A 23,553-nucleotide genomic window follows, 5' to 3' on the forward strand; every position below is an offset into this window, starting at 1 on the left:
TGATTTTTTTATTAAGGTGTTTAAATAAAAATCCAGTTATTTATACGATTGAATATGTGAGTGCAATCAGTGAGTTATTACAAGACAGCCATAAAAACAATTGGCCATTGCAACACTATTTATTATTTTTAATATTGAACAATAATATTTTGTCCATATAGTTTTGTAAGTTTTGTAAAATGTAGGTAATATTGTTCTGTACCAATGGAAATAAGTGGTAAAACAAAGAGCCATTTAGGAGCCGAAAGAGCCGGCTCTTTATGAAGAGCCGAGCCAAAAGAGCCGAAATTCCCATCACTAGTTTATAGTCACCCCTTACAACCTTCACCTACACACACATATATTTCCTACAAATATTTTATACAGGAAAGACATTCTGGAGCAGATCATCATGCTCATTTCCAAGTGACTACTTAAAAGTATAACGCTTTATTTAGGCTTTAGAACAGTAGAAAAGCATTTACTGAACTGATTGAGCACCGTCCACATCTACTGAGATGAGTCTGAGTGCCATTTGTGCTATTTGATCCAACACTATTCATTTAACATCAACCTGACGTCTAGTTCTCAGGGCTTACTGCCATCAAATCCTCACTAAAATGTTTCCAGCATCTAGTGTAAAATATCAGAGGCCATTATAGCATTAACAGGAAACAAACTATCTATTGATTTTCCAGAAGAAACAATAGGCTTGTAGGTTTGGAAAATGAAATTCTTTGCTCCTTTTCCCTGCTTCTATTTTTGGCTCAGAGGCCACCTTGAATACCCAGGAGTTTTATGTCCAGCTATTTTCAAGCAAGAAAATGTCAGGTTGCTTACTTTGTTCATCAAAATGTGAGAAATGTGAAGAGCTGAGTAAGGAAAATTAAAGTAGCTCATATTTATTTCATTAATCATTTGTGTCTAAACAGGGATTCTTCTATTTCCTATTTTATCTTAATTGAAACAATAATAAAAAATGATTACATTCTTCAAAAGTGATCCGTGTTTCTTTGTTTCTGTGTAAATATTAGTGTCTAGGTCCAGTTCCAGGTTACATAACTATAACATTCATATCACTACAGTAATTGCGGATATTTGCTTAAAATCACAATACCAGTTTGCTGTTATGGTTGGAAAGGTATTTAGTAAATAATGACATAAAAATGAATCCATATTTCAGATGTTTTGTTTGCTTATTAACTCATACATTACTGTGCAAAATGATAATTATATTTAACCTTATATTTAACATAAAATTAGACTGACACCTACAAGTAAAATGTAAAATGTCAAAACTATGACCATGTATTTTGTCCATTTTTTGCTTTTGTGTACAGTGATGCCACTACCACACAATCTTGAGTCACTGATTTCTGATTGCTCTCTGAAGTGAATCTAATATATATTATAACTAATATATATTATATCTAATAAATATATAACTTTAGATTTGAGAAAAATTACAGGTATTTCTCTCTTTCCTATTACGACAAGTCAACAATATGGGTCTGAAAGGAGGTGTAGCTCTTAAGAGGCTGGTGCTGAGAAAAAGAATATACAAAAAACACAATCAAACAAACAATCACAAACAAACAAAAGCCCAAATATGCCCCTTTTAGAGGAAGGTCCAAATACAACAGACTGCGGAGTGGAAATTGTGTGGTGAAAAAACATAAAGACTACACTTCAGAGGTGTTTCCAAGAAAAACACCTGGAAATGGACAAAGTGAATACTGGACACAAAGTACCTAACGTATTTTTATTATGTTTACTTGTTTAGGCATTTGTGTAATTTTCAGGTAAATGGTTTTAACTACATACTAAATAAAAGAAAAGAGTAAATTACACCAGTGGTGAACTTAAGGCAGTTTAGAGAGAAATGGCTTCAAATTCATAGATGTTTAATGTGATCTATTATCAGTCATATTATGTTTAAAATGTAAAAAATCATTAAACACTGGTGTAAGTACATAATATGCTGATCAACCACTATTGCACCTATTGCACTGCATGTTTTGTTATCCTACTTTCACCTTGTTCCTTAGTGGTCAGGACCATCACAGGGACACCACAAGTAAATCATTCCCAACTCCAGCAGTACCTTTGTGTCTAATCCACTTGTAAAAGGTCAGCACAAACTAACACACAACCACATGTCAGTGTCAGGGCAGCGCTGAGCATGATCCACCACACAAATCATACCTTCACTGTGGTGGTCCTGATGACTGAAAAACAGAATGAAAGAGGACAAAAAATATGCAAAGCAATAGGCAGATTTGTAATTGTAGAACTACAAAGTGCTCCTGTATGGTCAATGAATCTGAAAGAATGGACAGTGAGTGTAGGAACAACAAGGTGGTCATAATGTTATGGTTGGTGTATATAAAGAGTATAAACAGCATCATTATCCTTAGGCTACAGTTTCAGTAAATTGCAAAATGATAATGATGACGTCCTTCTAGAATATATTCAGTTTCATTGTGTCAGTGCAATGATAAAAGTCAAAACTAGCTCTGAGGAAAGAAAGTTAATTTTAATATATAATCAAACTAACACAACTCATGTACAATTTGTACCTTATTGTAAAATGAGTAATGTATAAAAATCTTAAAATTATAATAATGTGAGATCCATATTAACCACATACTAGAGGAATACTCCAGTGGTTTTCCATCTATCTGCTGCATCTGTCATACATGGTCATTTACTACAGGCAGTTTTAATTAGAAAAGAGCAGAAAAACATGCTGTCTTTAGGTACAAATTTAGTAGAAGCTAATGTGCAGCTGCTTCAACACCTTTTATTTAACATAAACCGGAATAAAATATCATTAAATTTAACTGACAGAATCACTTAAAAAGTCACTCATGTTTAACAAAATGCTCAACTCATAGCACTGTTCAGAACTTTGCATCAGACAACAAAGTTCCCTTGGTTACCTGGCTAGTTCATGCTCTTGATCATATTAAGCACAGTTCAATTATTGACCAAATTCTTGCTCTCCAGTATTTAATTAAATTGTAGCTACCTTTTCCATTCAATGGGTGAGTTCGTGATGCCCTGTAACAGACTGGAGCCCTGTCTAGGTAGTGTTCCTTCTGTGTGCCCAGTGTTTCCATGTAGACTCTGGACACACCAAGACCCTAATCAGGATGAAATGGCTACTGAAGAGGAATGAATGAATGAATGATTTCTGGTTTTGAAAATATCATTTTTGTGATGTCATTGTGCACCAGTGGGTGGTGTAAAATTATATTAAAATAATGTTAAGCTTCACATGCAATTAACATCACTCTGCCTTCCATTAAAGCAACACAATTTGGTATTTTTTGCTCCTGGGCTTCCCCTCAAAGTTGCAGAGGTCAATTAACTTTAAAATAAGGTAGGGGTGTGGTTGTTTCCTGCCCACATCCAGAAGTTACATAGTGCAGTTTACGCAGTGCTTAGCTTGGAGTAAAAAAGACAAAGGCTCTGTTTTCACTATTATAGGTCAGCAAATCCCCAAAATGATTTTGAAACTGTAATTTTAAGGTAAATACCATCTAGTGTGGCCTTAAGTGCTGAAGTGCAGCTATTATCATGTTTTATTCTAAAGTACTTATCATAACGCAGAAGGAAAATGCATTATGCTTTCTGATACAAAATGACTTGAAAGGGTATTATTGTAATTCTGTTTCAATGGGTATTCTACTAATCATATGCAGTCGATAGGGATTAGATAAAAGAACAAGACTTGAGTATTCCTTTAAGCTTTTAAGCTGTTAAGCTTTTTACAAACTTTAGCCTAAAATCCACCAGTTTCAGGTTTCGATTGCTTCCCCAGTGTCCATCCAAGTGCTATAGCAGAGCATGCTTAGAAAGCTCTTCTAGTTTCATATGACATCCACGAGCCAGAGCCATCATCCTTGGCCCACGCTTGACCCGTTGTGTCACTGAGGGACACCACGCTTCCACTGCCTTCTTCGGATGACACAGACGGCATCTTGACCACGGCCAGATCTCCTGGGACAGTCATATACGGCGGGCAGGAGTAGCTGGAGGCAGAGCTGTAGGAGGCTGCAGGATAGTGGACATCCTCTAGTGTCTGCAGAGTGTAGGGCTGTGTGCTGGAGGCGATAGATGCACTGCTTCGGCTGGTGGAGAGGCGATATGGAGAAGTACTGCCCGAGTCTTGACCGCCCAGAGATGGGGAATCTGCCACTGGGGCTGAAGCCTCAGGACATAGAACCTCTGGCTGACTGACGTGGTCTTCTGAAGACTGGTCCCACGAATCTCTCTGTGGCATAGAATGAAATAAAAGAGCAGGTTACAAGGAATCATGCAACATGTGTTATTTCTCATCCACTGGGGTCTGACAAAATATAGAATGTACACTGTGCAGGTATAACCAAGTCAGACACTAAATTACCAAAACATTGACAGCTGCTCATCTAGAATTAGTTCATTAGTGACTGTAACAGTCTTTACCTTTCTGAAAAAGGCTTCACACTAGGTGTCAAATAAATTGTAAAATATAGAATGGAGTTAAAATATTATGCAGAGAAACAGGTTGACTAAAGTCTTATCCAATGATTGTTTAGTGTAGATTGTACATGATGTTAGCTCTAGTGCAAAATTATTCATGCTAAATTTGTCACATACTATCAGTGATTTTGAATGTTACTCTGGCTATCTAGTCCAAAACCAAATGTGGCTGCAATCCAAGCACTAGCCTGGCTCATGACATTAGGCCCATATCCAGCACACACAACACTTTCCAGTACCGTATCTGAGCAGTAACTGCCAAAAGATTTGACCCAGATATGATCCTGATCCTTGAATATAGGGAAATAGCAGCTCAGGTCATTGCCAGAGTGAATGGTAAGTGGACCCCCTTGCAAGAAGTCATGTAAACAACTGACAGTAATGAAATGGACTCTTAAGATGTGAAAAGAGGCTGAGTGGACATCCTCACAAGGGCTCATGTAACAAACCTTATACAGTAACTAAATGTACTCTTTTGATATGAAATAACAAGTTCAAGTCAGTACCAAGAGCAAGTGTGAGGGAGTTTCTCCAGACAGTGAGGGCAGAAGAGTGGAGAGTGAGGATGGTGGAAACAGCGATCCTCCACTGGCTGTGTAAGCGGTTGCCCCTCGGTAATCTCCGAATGATTCAGGTTGGTAGTAGCTGTCGATGAAAGAAGGGTAGCTGGAGGAGTGGTCATATGAGAAAGCCTTGCTTCCTAAAGCAGAGGAATAGGACTCTGTGGAGTACTGCTTCATGGGATGACAAAGCTCAGATTCTGGCAGGAAGGACCTTCTCATGCTGTAGTATCCTGGAAGCATGTGGGGCCCTGCAGGAGGAAAAAGGAAGCAAACTTAGCATTAGTGCTCGTCACAGAGTTAGCTCTCACATAAATTCCAGCACACAGTTCTGCTTGAAATGTTAACTTTCTATATCTGTATCAGATGATCCCAGATGAAGATGAACTCACCTGACATTTGTACAAAAGCTGGCTGGGAGGAGCTAGCTGCTGCCTGCAAGCCAAAAAAAAGTATAATTATATATTATTGTAGCCCCCAGGGCAGCATACATATGTATATATGTAAGTCACAAATCACTTGATGTCTCATAAGCCCATAGTTTTGACTGTCAGTCAGATAAAAATCATTGAAAACGTCATGACTTCAGTTTCAACAACAACAAAAAAAGTGTGACAAAAGCTGCACCTAAATGTTCACTTTGTGGAGTGTAAAAAGTCAGAATATGGAATCCCAGGTGCGTTTCAAGGACTTTAAAGACAGTGAGAGCCCGCAGTGGAACACGAAAAGGCTCTGGTACACAAGCTGGTTCTGTTGAAAGCCAGGCAAATTTTGTGGGCGGATATTTGAATGTGATTTGCCAATGTTACAATAGCACCCCCCGCACCCACTGTATATGTATGTGTGTGTGTGTTTGTGTGTGTGTGTGTGTATGTGTGTGTGTGTGCATGCTTATATGTCTGTGCGCTAGCTCGCCTCCGGTGCTTTGTATGTGCCTGGAGGGTCTAAAATGATTGGATGACTGGGAACACATCCCCAATGACAAGCAGCCAACAGATAAAGTGTGTCTTTATGCTTGGAAGAAAAAAGAAGAGTTGGGGCTTGTATTGTTCTTGACTTGTGTACGAGATTGATACTGTATGAGAAAAGTAAATGTAAATATATAATGCAGCTTAAAAGTTCCTACAAGCACTTCAGGATATGACAAAATAAAACAAAATAAAAATACCATATGTTTATATTAACCAGATAGACCAGTACAGTAATGGGATATTTCCTTATGCAATAATTTTTTTGTTGTTGTTCAACATGTATTACTGATTACGTTTTGACAAGTTAAAACTTGCCATGCTTTTATGTTTGAAATAACTTACAGGAATCGTTTTTAGGACTCCCAAAGTGTTTGATTTTCTGCTGGTCAGAATATAATATTTCCAAACACAAGTTACCTAAAAGATAGCTGCATTGCTCAAAAAAGAGAGACTTTTTGGCTTTTTTCAAGAGAGATACTTAGTTTTCATAGCACCACTAATAATATATGCCGTTGTTTCTTAAGGGACAGAGTTGGTTATGGTAGTAAAAATGTTTCAGAGACTTAAAAAATAAGACACAAATAAAAGCAGTGCATTGTGGGTATTTTCTTTGTTCGTGTATACATAGTACACTTTAAAGCCTAAAGATAAGGCCACAAGTTTTGTTGTAGGTACAATAATTTAAGTAAGGTTCATGTTAATGGTATAGCACATTTAAACCAAACAAAAAACATAAATCCTCTGGTCACCACACCTCTTTCATTGTAGTACACTAAAAGACAATATACCCTAAGAAAATGCAGTCATTCCACAATACTGTGTCTGTATATGCATATCCTGTATAATGTGCTGCAACATGTGCCTAAACAACAATATTTCATTCTACGGTATACAAAGTATACAAAATAAAAAACACTTGATTTAAACTGATGTACCTTAATCTAAAGTCAGTTAATACCATCTCTTATATGAAGCAAATCATCTAAGAAAGCAGTAAACCATTGATTGCCTTTGGGCTCTCTCAGGATTGTGTGCCAGTGCCATCGACATCTCCTGAAAATTTGCATGAGGCTTTACTAGGGCCATTAGTAAAGTAAGGAAGGGGGTTAGAGGGGGATGTCCATACACACACATACAGCAGTGAACAGAGCCCAGCACAAGAGCTGCCTGTTTGTCTTTAGTTAAAGTCTCGGCAGTGACCTAATGCTGCTCTTAACCGTCTGCCTGCAACAATGCCTCACTTATCTGGACACTTTCAGGAAGACAGTGCTGGAACAGGTGTGTGTGTGTGTGTGTGTGTGTGTGTGTGTGTGTGTGTGATACTGATCTCTCTGAACCGACAGGAGATGTGTCATCCAACACCCATCAGTGCCCTCAACCCCATGTTCCGCTTGGTTAGATTACTTTGACATGCTATATTAGTTAACGAGGGCTAATGGGAAAGAAAATTTCCTAAGAATTCTGTATTCATAATGCTTTAGAAATGTCTGTTTTATGGCATACCTACATACTGCCCCATAATGTCTGACACACTCTAGATTAACCACTCTGCTGCAGAAGTCATACACTGTAGTTTTAAATATGTATAAAATGTCATGCATGAAATTATATAATTATATATAGAAGTAAAAGTCAATTACACACAAATAAAATTGATGTCTTAATAAAAGTTAGTTACCAGACTGCCACTAAATTTTCTGCTCAATAAACAATTAGCTTACAGAATATGAATCTGTAACAAAAGAGTGCAAAATTTTTATTATTTGAATTTATAATGTATAAATTATACATAAATATAATGTTTTATATTCATTTAAATGTATATGGATTGTTGGTAACCACTTTCTAAGTTAAAACAACTTTGTTGAAACCTGTATATTTGCTTATGCATGTAATTATGTGATTATAATTACTTAGGAAGTTATACCAGGAATTATAAGGTTACCAGACTTTCTCAGATATCTGTAATTCAATAAGCTATGTGTGTTGTTCATAGATGTAGACATATCTATGATAAAATTGAAAGAAGTCATACACTACAGTGTAAACGTTAGTATGATATCCCCTATTGATCTATTAAAGATATTGATCTGATAGAGACAGTGCATCTAAAGAGTGTATTTATTTTGTATATATTTATAAGTATTTAAGCCTTTTAAGACCCCCAAGGATGTGTTACAGTCAACAGTCAATTCAATTTAATGTAAATTTAAGTCAATTCAGTTTACAGTCAATTCAATTGAATGTAAAGTGATTTCTTTCTGAGTTATTTTGGAAGACTCCTACGGGCCACGAATAGCATGAATTTTTTACACAATGGAAAGGATAGCTGCTGTGTTCAAATGATGTAGAGAATACATAAAAATGAGATATGGTTTCCATATAGCTGTGCTCAGAATAGATAATGGTAGTAAGCTGTTTAACAAGTATATTATATATATTCTCTGTTTGCTGGTGTATATGCAGTACACTTTCAAGCCTAAGGATAAGACCACAAGTTTTAGTCTTAAGAAAGAGATGTATTTGTCACGGCTGATATTTTATAGAAATTATATAATCACCCAGAAAATGCCTGCAGGTTCACTGGCTGTTTTAAATAATAAACAAAATGGCTTTTTTCATAGACATCACACTAACGGTTCAGAACAGCAGCAAAGTAAAGTAACCACATTAATTTTCTCATCAGAGTAACATCTCACTATTCCACATCAGGTCAACCTGAATGATTGTTTAGATCTCGACCATGGAAATTGCAAAAACATTTATTTAATTTTTTCAGTGAAAACCCCACCATAAATTTAATGGGAAGCGGAACCCCTATTGTTAAATAAATGAATATCATAATCATACATAATGTGCATTTCACTTTATGTATACTTTTTATATATCCTTTGATGAATCTATTAGTTTATCCGTATACTGTATTATAAATATGTATTAATTATTATAAAAGTAGTATTGATGTGGTCATCATCCTCATCATCATCCTCATCATCACTTGTCCATTTCAGGGCCGAGGTGTTATTGATGTGGTACTCATTTTGGTACTGATTTTACCATAACAATAGCAATAATTATACACAGAAAAACATATGCATAGAATTTGCATGATTCAAATATGTGCATTCCGTTTAGGTTCCAGACCCACCGTGACAACTGAACTGGATAAGCGGTTACAGACAATGGATGAATGAATGGAAAATATTAATTTCCAGATGAATAAACATTAACACAAATTTTCCTTTTAGTTGACATGCTTTTAAAATGATATTTTGAAATTATATTGAAATTATGTACACATTTGAACCAAGTAAATGTATGATAAACTTATTAATTATACTGTGGTCAATATGCTAAAGATGCTAATAGCAGATGAGACCAAGAAATAACAGAAAACATTAACTATATTAATTTATAATCTAAGAGGAATGACAGTTAAAACAGGTAAGAAAACAGCTTGGCAGTACAGTTGTATGCAAACTTTTGTGTGCCCTTGGTCACATAACTTGTGTTGCTGATTTTCTGAGAGAAAATAATACATTCTTTAGTGGAAGCAAGCTAAAATGTTGAATGTTATACACAATTTTATGCCAATATTCACATTTTGGAAACAATGAAATACAACATTTTAAATATGCCACAACTTTTCTACAGGCCGTATGTCATGCTTTTTCCCAAGTACTTGTCTGTAGGTGTGCAGAGGTTGGTTAAAATCTTTTCACTTAAAATAACAATATAATGTTTAATTTGACCAAGGTCAGCCAAAAGCTTGCAAACAGCTTTATAGTTATAAGATATGATACCGTTGCTGAAAGTCCAGGGAAGCCTGAATGTTTTCTGATATAAAAATCGAGAGAAAGGTGTCAGTTACTTACATTGTATCTGGGAGTGTTGGACTGCCTTGAACGTTTTTCTGCTAGCAGATCTTTGACTGTGTGCTTGACCCTGACACCTTGGTACACTCGCTTGGAATACTCTGCAAAAAATGATTTATAGAAAATGAATAAATTTATACAAAGTTATTCAGTATTTTTTACGTTAAAAGATGTATTTCTGGAGTGTCCACAATGGTGGCCAGACATCTTAGCAATTTATTGCAAACGGTGATTCAAATCTCAACTGTGGTTAGTAATTTAGAGTTGGTAAATTTCTCTACATTGAATGATTTCACATTATTTACATGTCAGCCATTGAAAAAACCCTCTTTGATAACATGCAAAAATATGCCTGTTAATCATGGGATTTTCTGGTCAAAGGTTGAGCTTAGTCTTAACCCCCCCCCTCCAACCTTTCAAAGATATTGATAACAAGTTTAACATTTCTGCACAACTGGCAAAGAAGTGGAAAATGTTAAATTTTAACCCAAAGATGTCTGCTAATCCATAAACAGCCATTAATTAAACTGAAGTTTGGGGGCTTTAAATAGAATGTCTGTAACTATGGCGAACTGCAGTTACCTCTGGTTTGTTTACATTCAGAAGCTCTTTGTCTTTTAATGTGGAATGGTAGGTTTAAGGAGAAAAATGACTGTAGAAGTTTAACTTGTCTATACGTTTTTATTTACTGTTTGAATGACCACAGAAACTCATTTGTAACTTGAGCCGTTTAATTTAGAATCGCCTTTAGTCTGTGTTTACTTTCGTGCAGTGGGCAGTCTTCCTACCTAAGTAAATGAAACAGCAAATATTTGTCAATATTACCCACATATGGAGCTGGAATAAAGCAATTTCCTCATCTCTTTTCATGATTTTTAACATTTGGAGGGCTCTTTGCTGCCATGAGTTAAAAAAAATGCTATAAAAACATAAATCAGAAATTTGTTCATTCATACAAGCCTTTATTTAACAGAAAAAAGGACAAAAAGATTTTAATTGTTTTTATTGATGAATATAATTCTGTTTGTTAAATATAAACATATTTAGAAATTGATGGATGCAACACATTTTCAGTAGGAGAAAGATATGGACCGCAGACAGTCAAGCACATGCACCGTAAGTCTATGAAGCCACACTGTTGTAATTCATGTAGACTGAGGCCTTACACTGAACTGTTGAAATAGACATGGATTCCCTGGGAAAAGATGTTGTCTGTATGGTAGAATATGTCTCTTCATAATAGAGATTCAAGCCTCCACATTAATTGTACATCTAGATATGTGCAGATCATCAATCTGGACAATGATGCACCTCCATGAAATCACACATGCTGACTTTTGCACTTTTCATTAGTAACAGACTGGATGGTCTTTTTCCATCTTTGACACATAGGATACATTAATTCATTATTCATTCATTATCTGCAACCGCTTATCCAGTTCAGGGTCACGGTGGGTCCAGAGCCTACCTGCAATCATTGTGCGCAAGGCGGGAATACACCCTGGAGGGGGCGCCAGTCCTTCACAGGGCAACACACACACTCACACATTCACTCACACACTCACACCTACGGACACTTTTCGAGTCGCCAATCCACCTACCAATGTGTGTTTTTGGAGTGTGGGAGGAAACCGGAGCAAACCCGGTTTTTGGAGTGTGGGAGGAAACCCACGCGGACACAGGGAGAACACACCAAACTCCTCACAGACAGTCACGAAACTCACAACCTCCAGGTCCCTGGAGCTGTGTGACTGAGACGCTACCTGCTGCGCCACCGTGCCGCCCACATAGGATACAATGTTTTTTTTTTTTTTCAAAAACAAGCATAGATGTGGACTGACCACACAACACATTTCCACATGTTTCCAGTCCATCTCAGAGGACTTCAGTCCCAGAAAACTTGCCATTTTTTCTGCAAAAATTATTATATGGCTTCCGCTTTGTATAATACAGTTTCAGGTTGCATTTCTTGATGAAGTGGTGGACTTTGTTAAGTGGCAATGATTTTCAAAAAGTATTTCTGAGCCATGTGGCTATGTCCATCACTGTAGAATGAGGATTTCTCAACTACCAGAGGGCTCGATGGGCACACACATTCAGCAGTAGATACCACCTTTGGCCTTTAAGCACCTAGATTTCCACTGACACTGTTAATTAATGTAATTAAGGAAAGCACTAAATGTATATGGAGTGCTAATATAAAAGCAAAGTTTTAAACATGAACTCTTTTTCAATATGTTTTTTGAAATATATTTCATCAGCATTATTAATGAAAAACTTAGAGTCAACTAGGGGAACTCCAAAGCATAATAAATAACAATGTAATAATTGTAATTTATGGCTACTGTTAAAATGGACGATTACAAACTCAGCACATGTCTTGGTCAAACCCCTAAGAGTGATTATTCCCCTTCTCCTTGTTAATATATGACTGTGAAAAGGGGAATAGGAGTAAAAGTTTAGTCAGTTGAACGTTTTGTGGTGAGCTGTAGGAGTGTACACTGGCTTTCTCTTTACTGTAACTGATCGCTCCTCTCTGCAATATTATTCCTAGGAATACTGATAAAAAGTTCTTCCTGGTTTTGGGGAAAGTGACTTACCAACAGCTTACACTTACCACTCATTGATCATTACAAAGCATTATTAAAATGCAACCTAGTAAACAAACAAATTATAGATTTGTCTCTCCAAACTTTACATGAGAAGGAAGAAACATATTTCATTATGAATGAAAATAATACAGAAATTCCAAGTAAATTTGGAATTGTAAATTAAATAATTAATAGTGTTTGTATGTTAAAAGTGGAGATAAAAGGTTTTGCCCTGACAGAAATTAAACAAATGTGAAACTTCTTGACAGGTGAAGTGTGACACTATAATATTTTCTTCACACAAATATCCATTGCAAAAGTAGTGCCTAAAAATCATTCTACATGCTATAGCTTTAAAATGCCAATTTGGAATCTGAAAAAAAAGCAATAAAACGATTACGAAGATTTCCATTGTTTTCACTGACCAATATGATTTTACTTTGTAAATATGACCTAATATTAAATCTGATGCATGAAACGCACTCACCACAAAGACATGTTTAAAACTGGGTTATGTATGGAAGCCCGTTTCCGCTACATTGAGGAAAAAAAGGCCATACACTGAGTCATGCGAATTTTTGAGTAGCTGAAAGCTTTAACCAAGCAAAAATGGGCAAAATTCAATTTAAAGGAGTTTTATATCCTACACAGCTTACAACATGTATTAAAACCAAAAGAAGCATGGAGAAATTTGTCTGTAAATAAACAGAAGGTGATATAACTATGGAAGCCCGTTTCTGCCACTTGAAGAAAAAAAAGACCACACGCTAAATTATAATAATGAGATACTAAGTCATAAAAATGAGAAACTAAGTCATAATAATGAGACACTGAGTCATAATTATGAGATAGATTAAGTCATAATAATGAGATCATAAGTCATAATAATGAGATAAGTCACTGGTGATGCATTCCACCGGTGGCCAATCAGGTCCACGTGGAAGGGACTGGGTCACAAGTCACAAGCTAAACTCTGTCTGAGAAAATGGAGGACAGACCGATAATCAATATTTCAGCCTTCGCTGTCCTTTATATGTCTCTGTACGATTACAAACATCTTTTTACTGTGCTGAGATTGGTCTAAATTTTTAATTCATTTAATATCTATATATGAAGTCACCAGGACCAACATATATTTATTATGGAAAATACGGAATTCAATGAAATACTGAAATCATTCATCATTTGTAAAACCACATTGAAATATTTTACAACGTGTTCATAATCCATTTGACAGGCAATCTCTTCCAACTTTGGGATTCAAATATATATATATATATATATATATATATATATATATATATATATATATATATATATATATATATACACACAATTATAATAACTAATTATTATAGATACTGATGTCTTTCTCAAAATTATGACTTAGCATCCCAGACAGTGAACATATATTGGTCCACCAGATTAATAAGGTCAGCACACCACTGACTGTAGGCCACTGCCAGTAAACACTGTGCAAAATGGACCTATTGGCCCACTGTTCTTGCTATCAGTTTCTCATAATTTATGACTTAAAATCTCATTATCATTACTTAATATCTCATAATTATTACTTAGTATCTCATAATTATTACTTAGTATCTCATTCTAATGACTTAGTATCTCATAATTATGACTCAGCGTATGCCCATTTTTCTTCAAGTGGCGGAAACTGTTTCTGTAATTACCTTTCGTTTTTATCCTTTTTTTTATAATATAGGACATTAAAAAATTGTTAAAGTCCTTTAAATGGAATTTTGCACATTTTTGCTTGTTTAAAGCTTTCAAGGCCTCAGAAAATACCTAGTCACTTTTGTCTGATTCTCCTAAGAAACAGATCTGGAGTGCAGTCAAATCAGTAAATTTATATCCCAGGAAAAAATGTCACATTCATTGCAGCATGTTAAATACTGCATTTCTAAATAATAATAAAAATAATATACATGAAAAGATATGTAATTACAGGAAAATGGGGGTGCAAAACTTCTCCCAGTTTTTAGAATGAATGTGAGTTCTGTTAATTAAAACTATTAAAAAATATTTAAGTATAATGTGTCTAACCACATTATATCATGCAAAAATATAGCATTAGAGTTTGATATAATATCCTAATATATGGATAAAGGGGGATTTATTAAAGGCTATACATATGTTTTCGAAACAGAAGTTTAATATTTGTGGTAGCCAGATACACAGTTAAACAGATAAGCTTTATTCTTTTATCACAACATTGTGTTAAAAAACACACTAAACTCCTCACAGACAGTCACCTGGAGTGGGACTTGAACCCACAACCTCCAGGTCTCTGGAGCTGTGTGACTGTGACACTACAGAGCCAGCCCTTTGTGAAGAATTGGTACCCACTATTATTTCAAGTTCTGAACAGTAGCAATTCTCAGTTGGTAAATATGACAATATGCCATGTGCTTAAAAATGTGCTCTTTTAACCTCACTGAAAATTCATTTTAGTACGTTCGTTTGCAGGCCAGTTGTCAGTCATTCTGTAATTTCATCCTTTGGTCCTTTAAGGCATCTGTCCTCAGTAAATTTAGTTAGGGAACATAAAAATAAATTTTATTTATAAATTATACTTATTTATAAGTATAATATAATTATTTATATAGTATATGCTTATAATATATTATTATATGCTTATATTATAATAATAATATATTTATTTATATATTACATGCTGAATCCAGACAGTGGTCTTGACTTAATGCTCATACAGTACATGGCCAAAAAATTAGTAAGAGTAGTCAGCTGCCTTTTCAAAAATTCTTCTGAAAAATGGTGATTGTCTTAGCAGTAAAAGTTAATAAAAAGCTAAGTAAAAGCTAGTAAAAGCGCCCGCTTCTACTCTTCAAAGGAAGTTTTACACTTTATACTAGAACATTCGTGCAAGGTGATATCACTCCAGAGAGTGCAGTTTCATTGCTCCACACCCTAGTGGGGTGTGTGTGGGGGGTGGTTATAACCATGCTTTGGGCATGGTAAACTTAGGCTTGATGCTTCAGAACATGGCATTCAGTTGGTTATAAACTTCAGAACATCTGTGTCAGGAATGCACGCCCGTTAAAGTACCTGAATTCACTGATTGGAAGGAGAGAGCAATTTTGGACCTACAGTCCACTACCTGTACGGCATCCTTTTGTCTGAAAATGTATGTAAATACTGAGGTGCTATGATCCATTGGTTTTCAGTTGAGACCATTAAAAATATGAGGGAACCCACTAATGGATGCTTTGTGTTGTTACGCTTTGCTTTTATGGTCTGTCAGACAAGGGGAACTCCAAGTAATACAGAAACTCTAGAAAAACAGAGACTGCTAGGAGAAGGTAGCCAGCATAACACAGGTCAAAAGTTTCTGGACAAGCTGAAGGTTTCCTAAACAAATATAAGTGACCAAGTAACAAAATATATATGGATTTTTTTAAATGAATGTTATTTATTTATATATTTCTTTACATATTTGAGGAAAATTATTTACGTTAAATATATAATTTTAAATAATAATTCAATAATGAATATAAATGAAAACAACCAGACAGACAAACCCTAATTCCCTTTAATAAGAGGTGTTTAGAGTTTAGAGCCTAAATCTATGTCATGATATGTATAAAAGTACCTTCCTGAAAAAACTTACAGAGTACTGAGTATCTTACAGAACTGCAGTTCTGGAAGTGGAAATCCTTAATATATACAGAATCTATCAGCATAAGAGCTTCATTTTTTGGTTTAAAAAATGTGAAACCTGATTTAATCATCAAAAATATTCAAGGAATTACAAATAAATGTACTTAACATATTGACATTCATTTTCTGATCAAAAGCATCCCTTAGGATTCCTCCACAATAGTGGATATTCAGAAATCTCCACTATTCTCCAGTATGGAATATGTCATATGTTACACACACATAAAATCAACAAAGCATTTCACCTGATGTAGAGCTACACATACTAGGCCATTAAAAATGTAATCTCATACATATTTAAAATATTTTAAGAAACAAACAGTAATATAAAGGACAGCTATTATCCTTTATATTATTAATAATATATTAAAAAAGTGTGATGGATGTATTTAATAATAATATAAACCACATAAAATATTCTCACCTGTTTCCATCATTATTATTTTCAGATCACAGGCCACTGTGATTTTGCAAGTCGTCAGTTTGCCTTTCTAGTCCAGTAATAACAGTCATACCATGGTCAACATATCATATAATGAGGCTTTTTGGAAAAAAGCTGTGAAAACATCATGGTGGCCTGGGTGCACACGCACACATATTTATACTCCTCTACCTTGTGTCCCTATTCCAGGTCTTTATGTTTTGAATAAATGCAAATCATAGGCTGGAGGACGTTTCTTGGTGATTTGCATCCCTCCATACAAGATTACAGGAGATAGTTTAGGCTGCACGGAAAATGTTGGGCGGTGATGATAAGGCCTGGTTGAATGATGATGATGATTATATTGATGTTGACTGTGTTGGTAATGTTGCTCTGAATGCAACGTAGAAGGACTACAGTAGTTGTGCATAGCTTTTTTCTCCTGTTTTTGGGAAACCCCACTCTCCATGTTGGGCAGTTGTGGTTAGAGAAAACAAAAAAAAAACATTCCTAGAGTAAAAGTTTTTTTCAGTTAAATTACATATAATTACAGTAGCAATAAATCATGTTTTATACACATGCACACACATACATATATACTGGATCACAGACTCCACTCTAACACTCTAATATATTAAATGGAGCTTAATTATTAAATATTTCTTTTGAATTTAAGCTCATGTACAACTGACCAAGAGCATCCCATTTTATTCAGTGATTTTCCATGTAGATTATAAAAGCATTATGTGTATAATTTAATTTTTTTTGGTTTACAATGGGAGAAGCTTAATGTACTTGATGTTATTATTAGAAGAGGTGTCTACAAATTTTGGACATTTGGTTCACCTGTATGTGGTGGGGGAGATATCTCCTTATCCTTTTCAGTGCCATGGTGGGTGCAGAGCCCCTGTGGGAATTATGTGTGCAAGGCAGGAACACACACTGGACAGTGCACAAAATACACTCCCACATTCACTCACCACAGATACTTTTGAACAGCCAATGGCAAGGGAGAACACACCAAACTCCTCACAGTGACCCAAAGCATGGTTTGAATCTACAACCACAGAACCCTGGAGATGTGTGACAGAGACACTACCTGTTGCACCACTGAACATTATATTTGAAATATATTTCTAAAATATACTCTAGAATATTGTATTAGAATAAGTATTTAAAATTGGGCCAATAAATATACAGTGTTAAGAATAAGTCTGAAAACGTTTTGTTAAATTCCATGTTTTGCTGATTTTCTGAATGTAAACCATTAAGTTAATATATCCTCTATAGACAGAACAATTTTTTCTAAACTGAATTTGTCATGTTGAAAAATGTTCTATACAGAAAGGGATTCATTTTCATTTTTGCACAGATACTCAGTTACAAATAGACATATTTTCACTAATAAAAAAAACAGAAAAACACAAATTTTGCACAATTCTGTGTGGAGTACTAACCAATATGAAAACAGGTGGGAAAACAAGTTATTTCTTATAATAACTTCCTGTCTTAGTATTGTAGGGTTTCCCCCCTGTAATTTATGGCCTGAGGGGTGTCAACTGAGAGGTGCTGACATAGGGTTTTTAATTTTTTTTTGTCTGTTAAGGCTAAATCTTAATATCTAGGAGGCGACCAAATGATCAACAATTGCTATTTTTAAATTGCAATTTATATTTTCAATAATTTTACATTTTTTTTCCGCAGTTTCAATAATATAACACCATTGGACAGTTCAACTTGCTTGCAAGAGAACACTAGTGTTATGTTCGCAGTTATATCAGCGTATAAATAGAACTCCCAAAAAAAAAAAAACAATTGAGAGCAATATCATTTAAGCAATAAAAGTCCACAAAGCAAATCAAGGCATTGAACCAACAACCCCAGGACCCTGGAGCTGTGTAACAGGGACACAACCTGTTCCTCCACCATCCTGTGCAAATTTCAGATTCCAACTTCTTAATAACCTGGTTATTAAGAGGCTGCCATAATGTTCATTGGAAAAATGTGTATTAGACAGATGCATGTTTGAAATATTTTTTCTCAAACAGAAAGTCAGCTTTGAGCAGCCATCCGTTCAGAATGAGGCATGACATCAGTCAACATCTTTATAGGAATGGAACATCTCTGCTTCAGTCTTTGTTGTTTGTGTGAACCTCTCTTCATTTTTTTTTTTTTTGCTAGTCTCAACTTTAACTGGAGTACATCATTTAAAAACGTATGCATTATACACACAGTCTAATTATTTAATTCTGACCTAATTAAAAGATTGGATGGCCTACTTGCTTTTCTACCTCCCTGCCTCACAGCATCCTCACAGGTTGGTGCCCTGTGCTACACGTTTGTGCAAGTGTAGAGTCCATCAAAATGATTCTACACAGACTGCAGAATATTAGCGAGCTAGTAGAAATTTGCAAGCTTGCACAGCTGAATAAATGAAAGAACAACAGGCATAGAATTAAAGCACTCTTCTCTCCAGCAAGTAGTAATTGTTCATGTGTTTTTTTTTGTTGTGGGGGGAGTGCTGTGTTGGAATGAGTGCTGCACTGGGTGGACTGGTGTTAGTGTCAGTAGGCAGTATACTTTAAAATGACAGCTTCAAAACCATTGTGATGCTTCACTGACCTGTAAAAGTGAGAACAGATTGTAGCTTCTCCAAAGTTAGAACTGCGGAAACTGCACTAGGTAGGAATTTAAGAAACCAGCACCTGTTGTAAAAATGAATTCCACTCTGCAAATGTAAGTGGAGTCCAGGAGCTAGTGTTTCTTTAAAGTCTGTAAATGGGTAAAAATAACAAATGGTCTCACTCCATTAAGCTAGGCATTTTCTTGTAGCTAACGGCAGATAAACAACAGCTGGAATTTTTTGACAATGAACAGACCTCCAAACATTGAATAGCATGAACCAAGATGAAGATATTGCTCTATCCCTGCTGCATAGGTGATATTGATATATTTTTGCTGTTTAAAATTATGTAAGATGGAATTGACTCTAAATTTGTATGAAAATAAACTGTATGAAAATAAACACTAAGCAATTCTACAAAATGAATCACTTCTGAGTTAAATGAGTTACTGTCCCCCCTCCTCAAGCATACCATTCCACCTTAAAAGACTGAGCTTCTAAAAGTAAGCAAACAAGAGAGACCTGCATTTCCACTTAATCGTAGACGGTGCCTTTAAGTGAAGCTGGAAGACACAACAGCACGGTTCACAGAGTTAGTACCTGTCTAAATAAATACTGTTCTAGATATAGAATATGCATGGATGACATTTTAAACAACACTATCCTCGTGACGACGATAAAGAATTGTGAACTCACTTAAGCGATATAATTATCCAACAAATTTGATAAATTGTACATAGCTAGCTTTCCTCAGCTAAGTTTCAGTTTCCTTTAGAAGTCCACACCCTTTATGAGCCAAAATAGTCACGAATCTTCCTCTTTCTCCATTATCCCTTCGGAACGAATTCTGCCAGACTGAAAGCAAACAGCACCAGGAAGAAGAGACACCAGAGAAGGGAGTAATGTAGGTATATTCGTGTTTTAAACGTTTTATTTTGTTTTCCTCAGGGTATTTCCTGCTGTATGTCTTCTGTGTATAATAACTACAGTCTCTATAAAAGTACTCTTCAGCTTCGAAACGGCAACAGCTTTTTATTTTCTTCACAGCGATAAATTCCTCTGATAATTATCGCTATAACAATATAATGACGCAATACTTGTTGACCTAAACTGTCGCTTACACTTAAAATTACAGGGCCGTACTCTGACTGTTATTTAAACGGAACACATTCATTCATAGCCCTATTGAACTTTTATCCTAAAACATCTTACCAATGACAGGTTTGTCACACAAGCGTCGCTGCAGTAAAAGTCCTTGACGTTCATGTCCTGTGTTGTAAAAAAGGCACGAAATAGGACATATTATATGCGACATTTCATACAATATTTTATCTTATCCTGCCTAATCCAGGTTTTTTTTTCAGAGGCTGGAATGTAGATTATATATTTTTTTGCTTTGTTATTTTTGTTGTTTTGTTTTGTATGACTTTAATTATTTAACATATAACATTCACTGAAAAGTAACCACAGGAAAACTTTTATTATTATTATTATTTTTTTAATGGAATTGATGACTCAATGCAAGTAATTGGTGCAAAGTAGTAATTTATTTATTATATTGATTTTGAACATTTGTCCATAAATGCATCTGTGAGATACTCTAGTCGGGGTAATTGCTTGTTTTACAGAAAGCAACACAAGACACTGTATATTGAGGGAAAAACAAATATGTCCAATATGTGCAATATTGTGAAAGACTTAATTGTGTAAAAGTTTTTATACGTGTGAAAAGAAATTGTGATATGGAATGAATTACACGGTGACCCTGAACTGGATAAGCGGTTACAGACAATGAATGAACGAATGTAATGAATTATTGTGTTATGACATTTTTGACAATATTTACGGTCTTTTGCCCACTTCTGTTTAATATTTTGTCATGTTTAACTAATGTAAACATTTAAAATAAGAATATTTAATCAACACTTTTTTTCAGAGCAGTGTACTATGGCTGACATGGTGCAGTTTGCAGGCTGGAGGGCTCATCAGGACAGCAGAAGTCTATCAGAAGGTCAGGAGCCCAAATCTGGCCGTGTTTATACCATGTACCATGGCACTCACATTGACCACGCCAAAGCCATTATCACCCGAGGCTTCAAGCCGTCCACAGATGGCCTGCTGGGCAAAGGAGTGTATGTGAGCCGAAACATGAAGAAGGCCAAGTGTTACCCACTCAAAACTGACAAGACAAAGCAAGTGGTGTTTAAACTGAAGGTCAATGTAGGCAAAGTAAAGAAGATAGACCGTGACAATCATCCACTTCAGAAGAGCTGGCACCAGAATGGATATGACTGTGCCTGGATACCTCCCCATAGCAACGTGTCAACCATTAAGTCTGGCCGTGAGGAGGACTGTGTTTGGGACCCCAGACATATCACCGTGGTGGATGTGGTGGTCTGTGTGGATGACCAAAAGCGGCGGGAGTTGAAGACCCTTATCCGCCAGCAGCTGCACTCTTTTGACTGTGCCCTGTGTGGCATGGACATGTTAGAACCCCACGTCATCCAGAACTGCTGGGAGTGTGGGGACAGGATATGTCCTTTTCAGAAAGAACATGCATGTATATCCTCATGAGAAAAAGACATAGAAAACAGCAGCCTGTAATGAAAAAGCCGAGGAGAGTGCATTGAACGGCAGTTCTTTTTATTTTAAGCTTAATATTGTGGCTGCTATGAAATGATATGCTGTCACACATGTCAAGGGTCCTGGGTTGTGAGGTGTTTGGTGTGTTTTTCTTGTGTCCGTGTAGGTTCCTTGCATGTATTCTAGTTTACATTTTGGTGCGTTTAGTCACTTTTTCAATTTTACTATCAAGTTTTTTTTTTATTTAATTTTCATTTTATTCATATCTTCAGTTTAACCAGTGCATCCCTTAAGAACAAATTCTTGTTTACAGTGGCAGCCTGGCAGGCACCAACAAGCACTTGATGGTAAAGGGGAGACAAGAGGGAGAACACAATAATAACTAAACTAAATAAAAAAGTAACTATTTAAAATGAAAACTGGCACAAGTATCAATTAAAATTTAATGATGCAGTCCCTGAAAGCAGAGATAAAAATAAATTTCTCTTTAGTAGCAGCAGACTGGAATGGTGAATAACTAAAGACAGTGCTGGATTTAAGGATTTAACTGGAAACATTGGGAAATATTAACTGGAAATTTTGGGATGAAAGATACTGATCACAGGAACTGACATAAATAAGTGTGTGTGTGTCTGTATGTGACAGGGTAGATTTTTGTAAAGAAGTGTCACAGTCACACAGCTGCAGGGACCTAGAGGTTGTGGGTTCCCGCTCCAGGTCTGTGAGGACTTTAGTGTGTTCTCCCCGTGTCTGCATGGGTTTCCTCCGGGTACTCTTCTTTACAAATTGAATGTCTTAGTTATGGATTCTGCTTTTTGGTTCTCAAAATGTTTGGCCCTATTCTGACACCATACTATACACTTGATGATTCTTCCAGGTAATGTGACCGCATATTTCAGAATATGAACCAATCCTTTCCTTGTGCATACCATTCTTCTCATCTGTTGAATGTTAAAAAATGTTTACGTGAGGAAAGCCCTCTATAATAAGAAACTGACAAAGCCTTTCTAATTTTGGGGGGCTTTTCATTTAATTAACTTCTAGTTTGTATTTTTCATTCCAATTTAATTTGTGCAGCTGTTTCATTTTGGCACTTGCACAATTTAAGGTGTAACCGTATAATTTGTACAGAAAGCAGTTGGATAAGAATTTGACCAGCTTCATAATGTTAAGAAACATATGGCAGATATTTACAAAGCAAGATGTGCTGCTTTTATTGAACCTCAAGCATCAAAACAGGATCCAAAATCCACAGTTGTAAATAAATTCTATAATATATCTATATATTTTTAAATATATATGTAATTGTGCAATCACAATGTCAGTTACTATTGTTTTACAAGATCAAAATGTACTCTTTTTTGACTCCATATGGTTGTACTATGTATTAAATTGTACAAAGAATCCATTTCAGACACTCTTTTGAAACACTTGACTTTTAATGTGTCCTCCACTCACAGCGTCCTTGCAACATATACTACCGGGACAGCACTCTTTCCATGTGTGCTAGACTGGGGGGTGTGGGGGGGTGGTATTTAGCTTCTCTTGGGATTCGCTGTTGACAGGAGAGTCTCCATGGTAAACAGCGAGGTAGGTAATCTAATTAAACTGAAGTGGATTAGACTTGTCCCGGGGCCATGTGTACAGCAAAGCACACACAGGAACTGAGTGTGTGTAGCCATTCTTTAGCGACGGCACAAGGGCAGTAGACCAGCTTATCTACGTAC

The 23,553-nt window shown here is 35.8% G+C and overlaps 2 protein-coding genes across 4 annotated transcripts; one reads left to right on the forward strand and one right to left on the reverse strand.

The window, feature by feature from the left end:
• Nucleotides 1-1,801: 1,801 nt before the first annotated feature.
• Nucleotides 1,802-16,994, reverse strand: pou2af2 (POU class 2 homeobox associating factor 2). The gene is made up of 5 exons (XM_066661522.1): nucleotides 16,624-16,994; nucleotides 9,913-10,013; nucleotides 5,459-5,501; nucleotides 5,013-5,317; nucleotides 1,802-4,258 (listed from the first exon to the last, which is right to left on the reverse strand). The coding sequence occupies exons 1-5, from the start codon at nucleotides 16,634-16,636 to the stop codon at nucleotides 3,836-3,838; spliced, it is 885 nt and encodes a 294-aa protein (XP_066517619.1). The 5' UTR covers nucleotides 16,637-16,994; the 3' UTR covers nucleotides 1,802-3,835.
• Nucleotides 16,995-19,684: 2,690 nt separating this feature from the next.
• On the forward strand, nucleotides 19,685-23,172 carry gig2o (grass carp reovirus (GCRV)-induced gene 2o). 3 transcript variants are annotated; one of them, XM_066660963.1, is made up of 2 exons: nucleotides 19,685-20,151; nucleotides 21,180-23,172. In XM_066660963.1, the coding sequence occupies exon 2, from the start codon at nucleotides 21,191-21,193 to the stop codon at nucleotides 21,815-21,817; it is 627 nt and encodes a 208-aa protein (XP_066517060.1). In that variant the 5' UTR covers nucleotides 19,685-20,151; nucleotides 21,180-21,190; the 3' UTR covers nucleotides 21,818-23,172. The 3 variants fall into 3 exon arrangements, with proteins under 3 accessions (XP_066517060.1, XP_066517058.1, XP_066517059.1); XM_066660961.1 differs by having other exon boundaries at nucleotides 19,685-20,147; XM_066660962.1 differs by having other exon boundaries at nucleotides 19,685-20,147; nucleotides 21,185-23,172.
• The last annotated feature ends 381 nt before the right edge of the window (nucleotides 23,173-23,553 follow it).

The sequence above is a fragment of the Hoplias malabaricus genome, chromosome 2, assembly GCF_029633855.1.
Source record: "Hoplias malabaricus isolate fHopMal1 chromosome 2, fHopMal1.hap1, whole genome shotgun sequence".
NCBI lineage: Eukaryota > Metazoa > Chordata > Actinopteri > Characiformes > Erythrinidae > Hoplias > Hoplias malabaricus.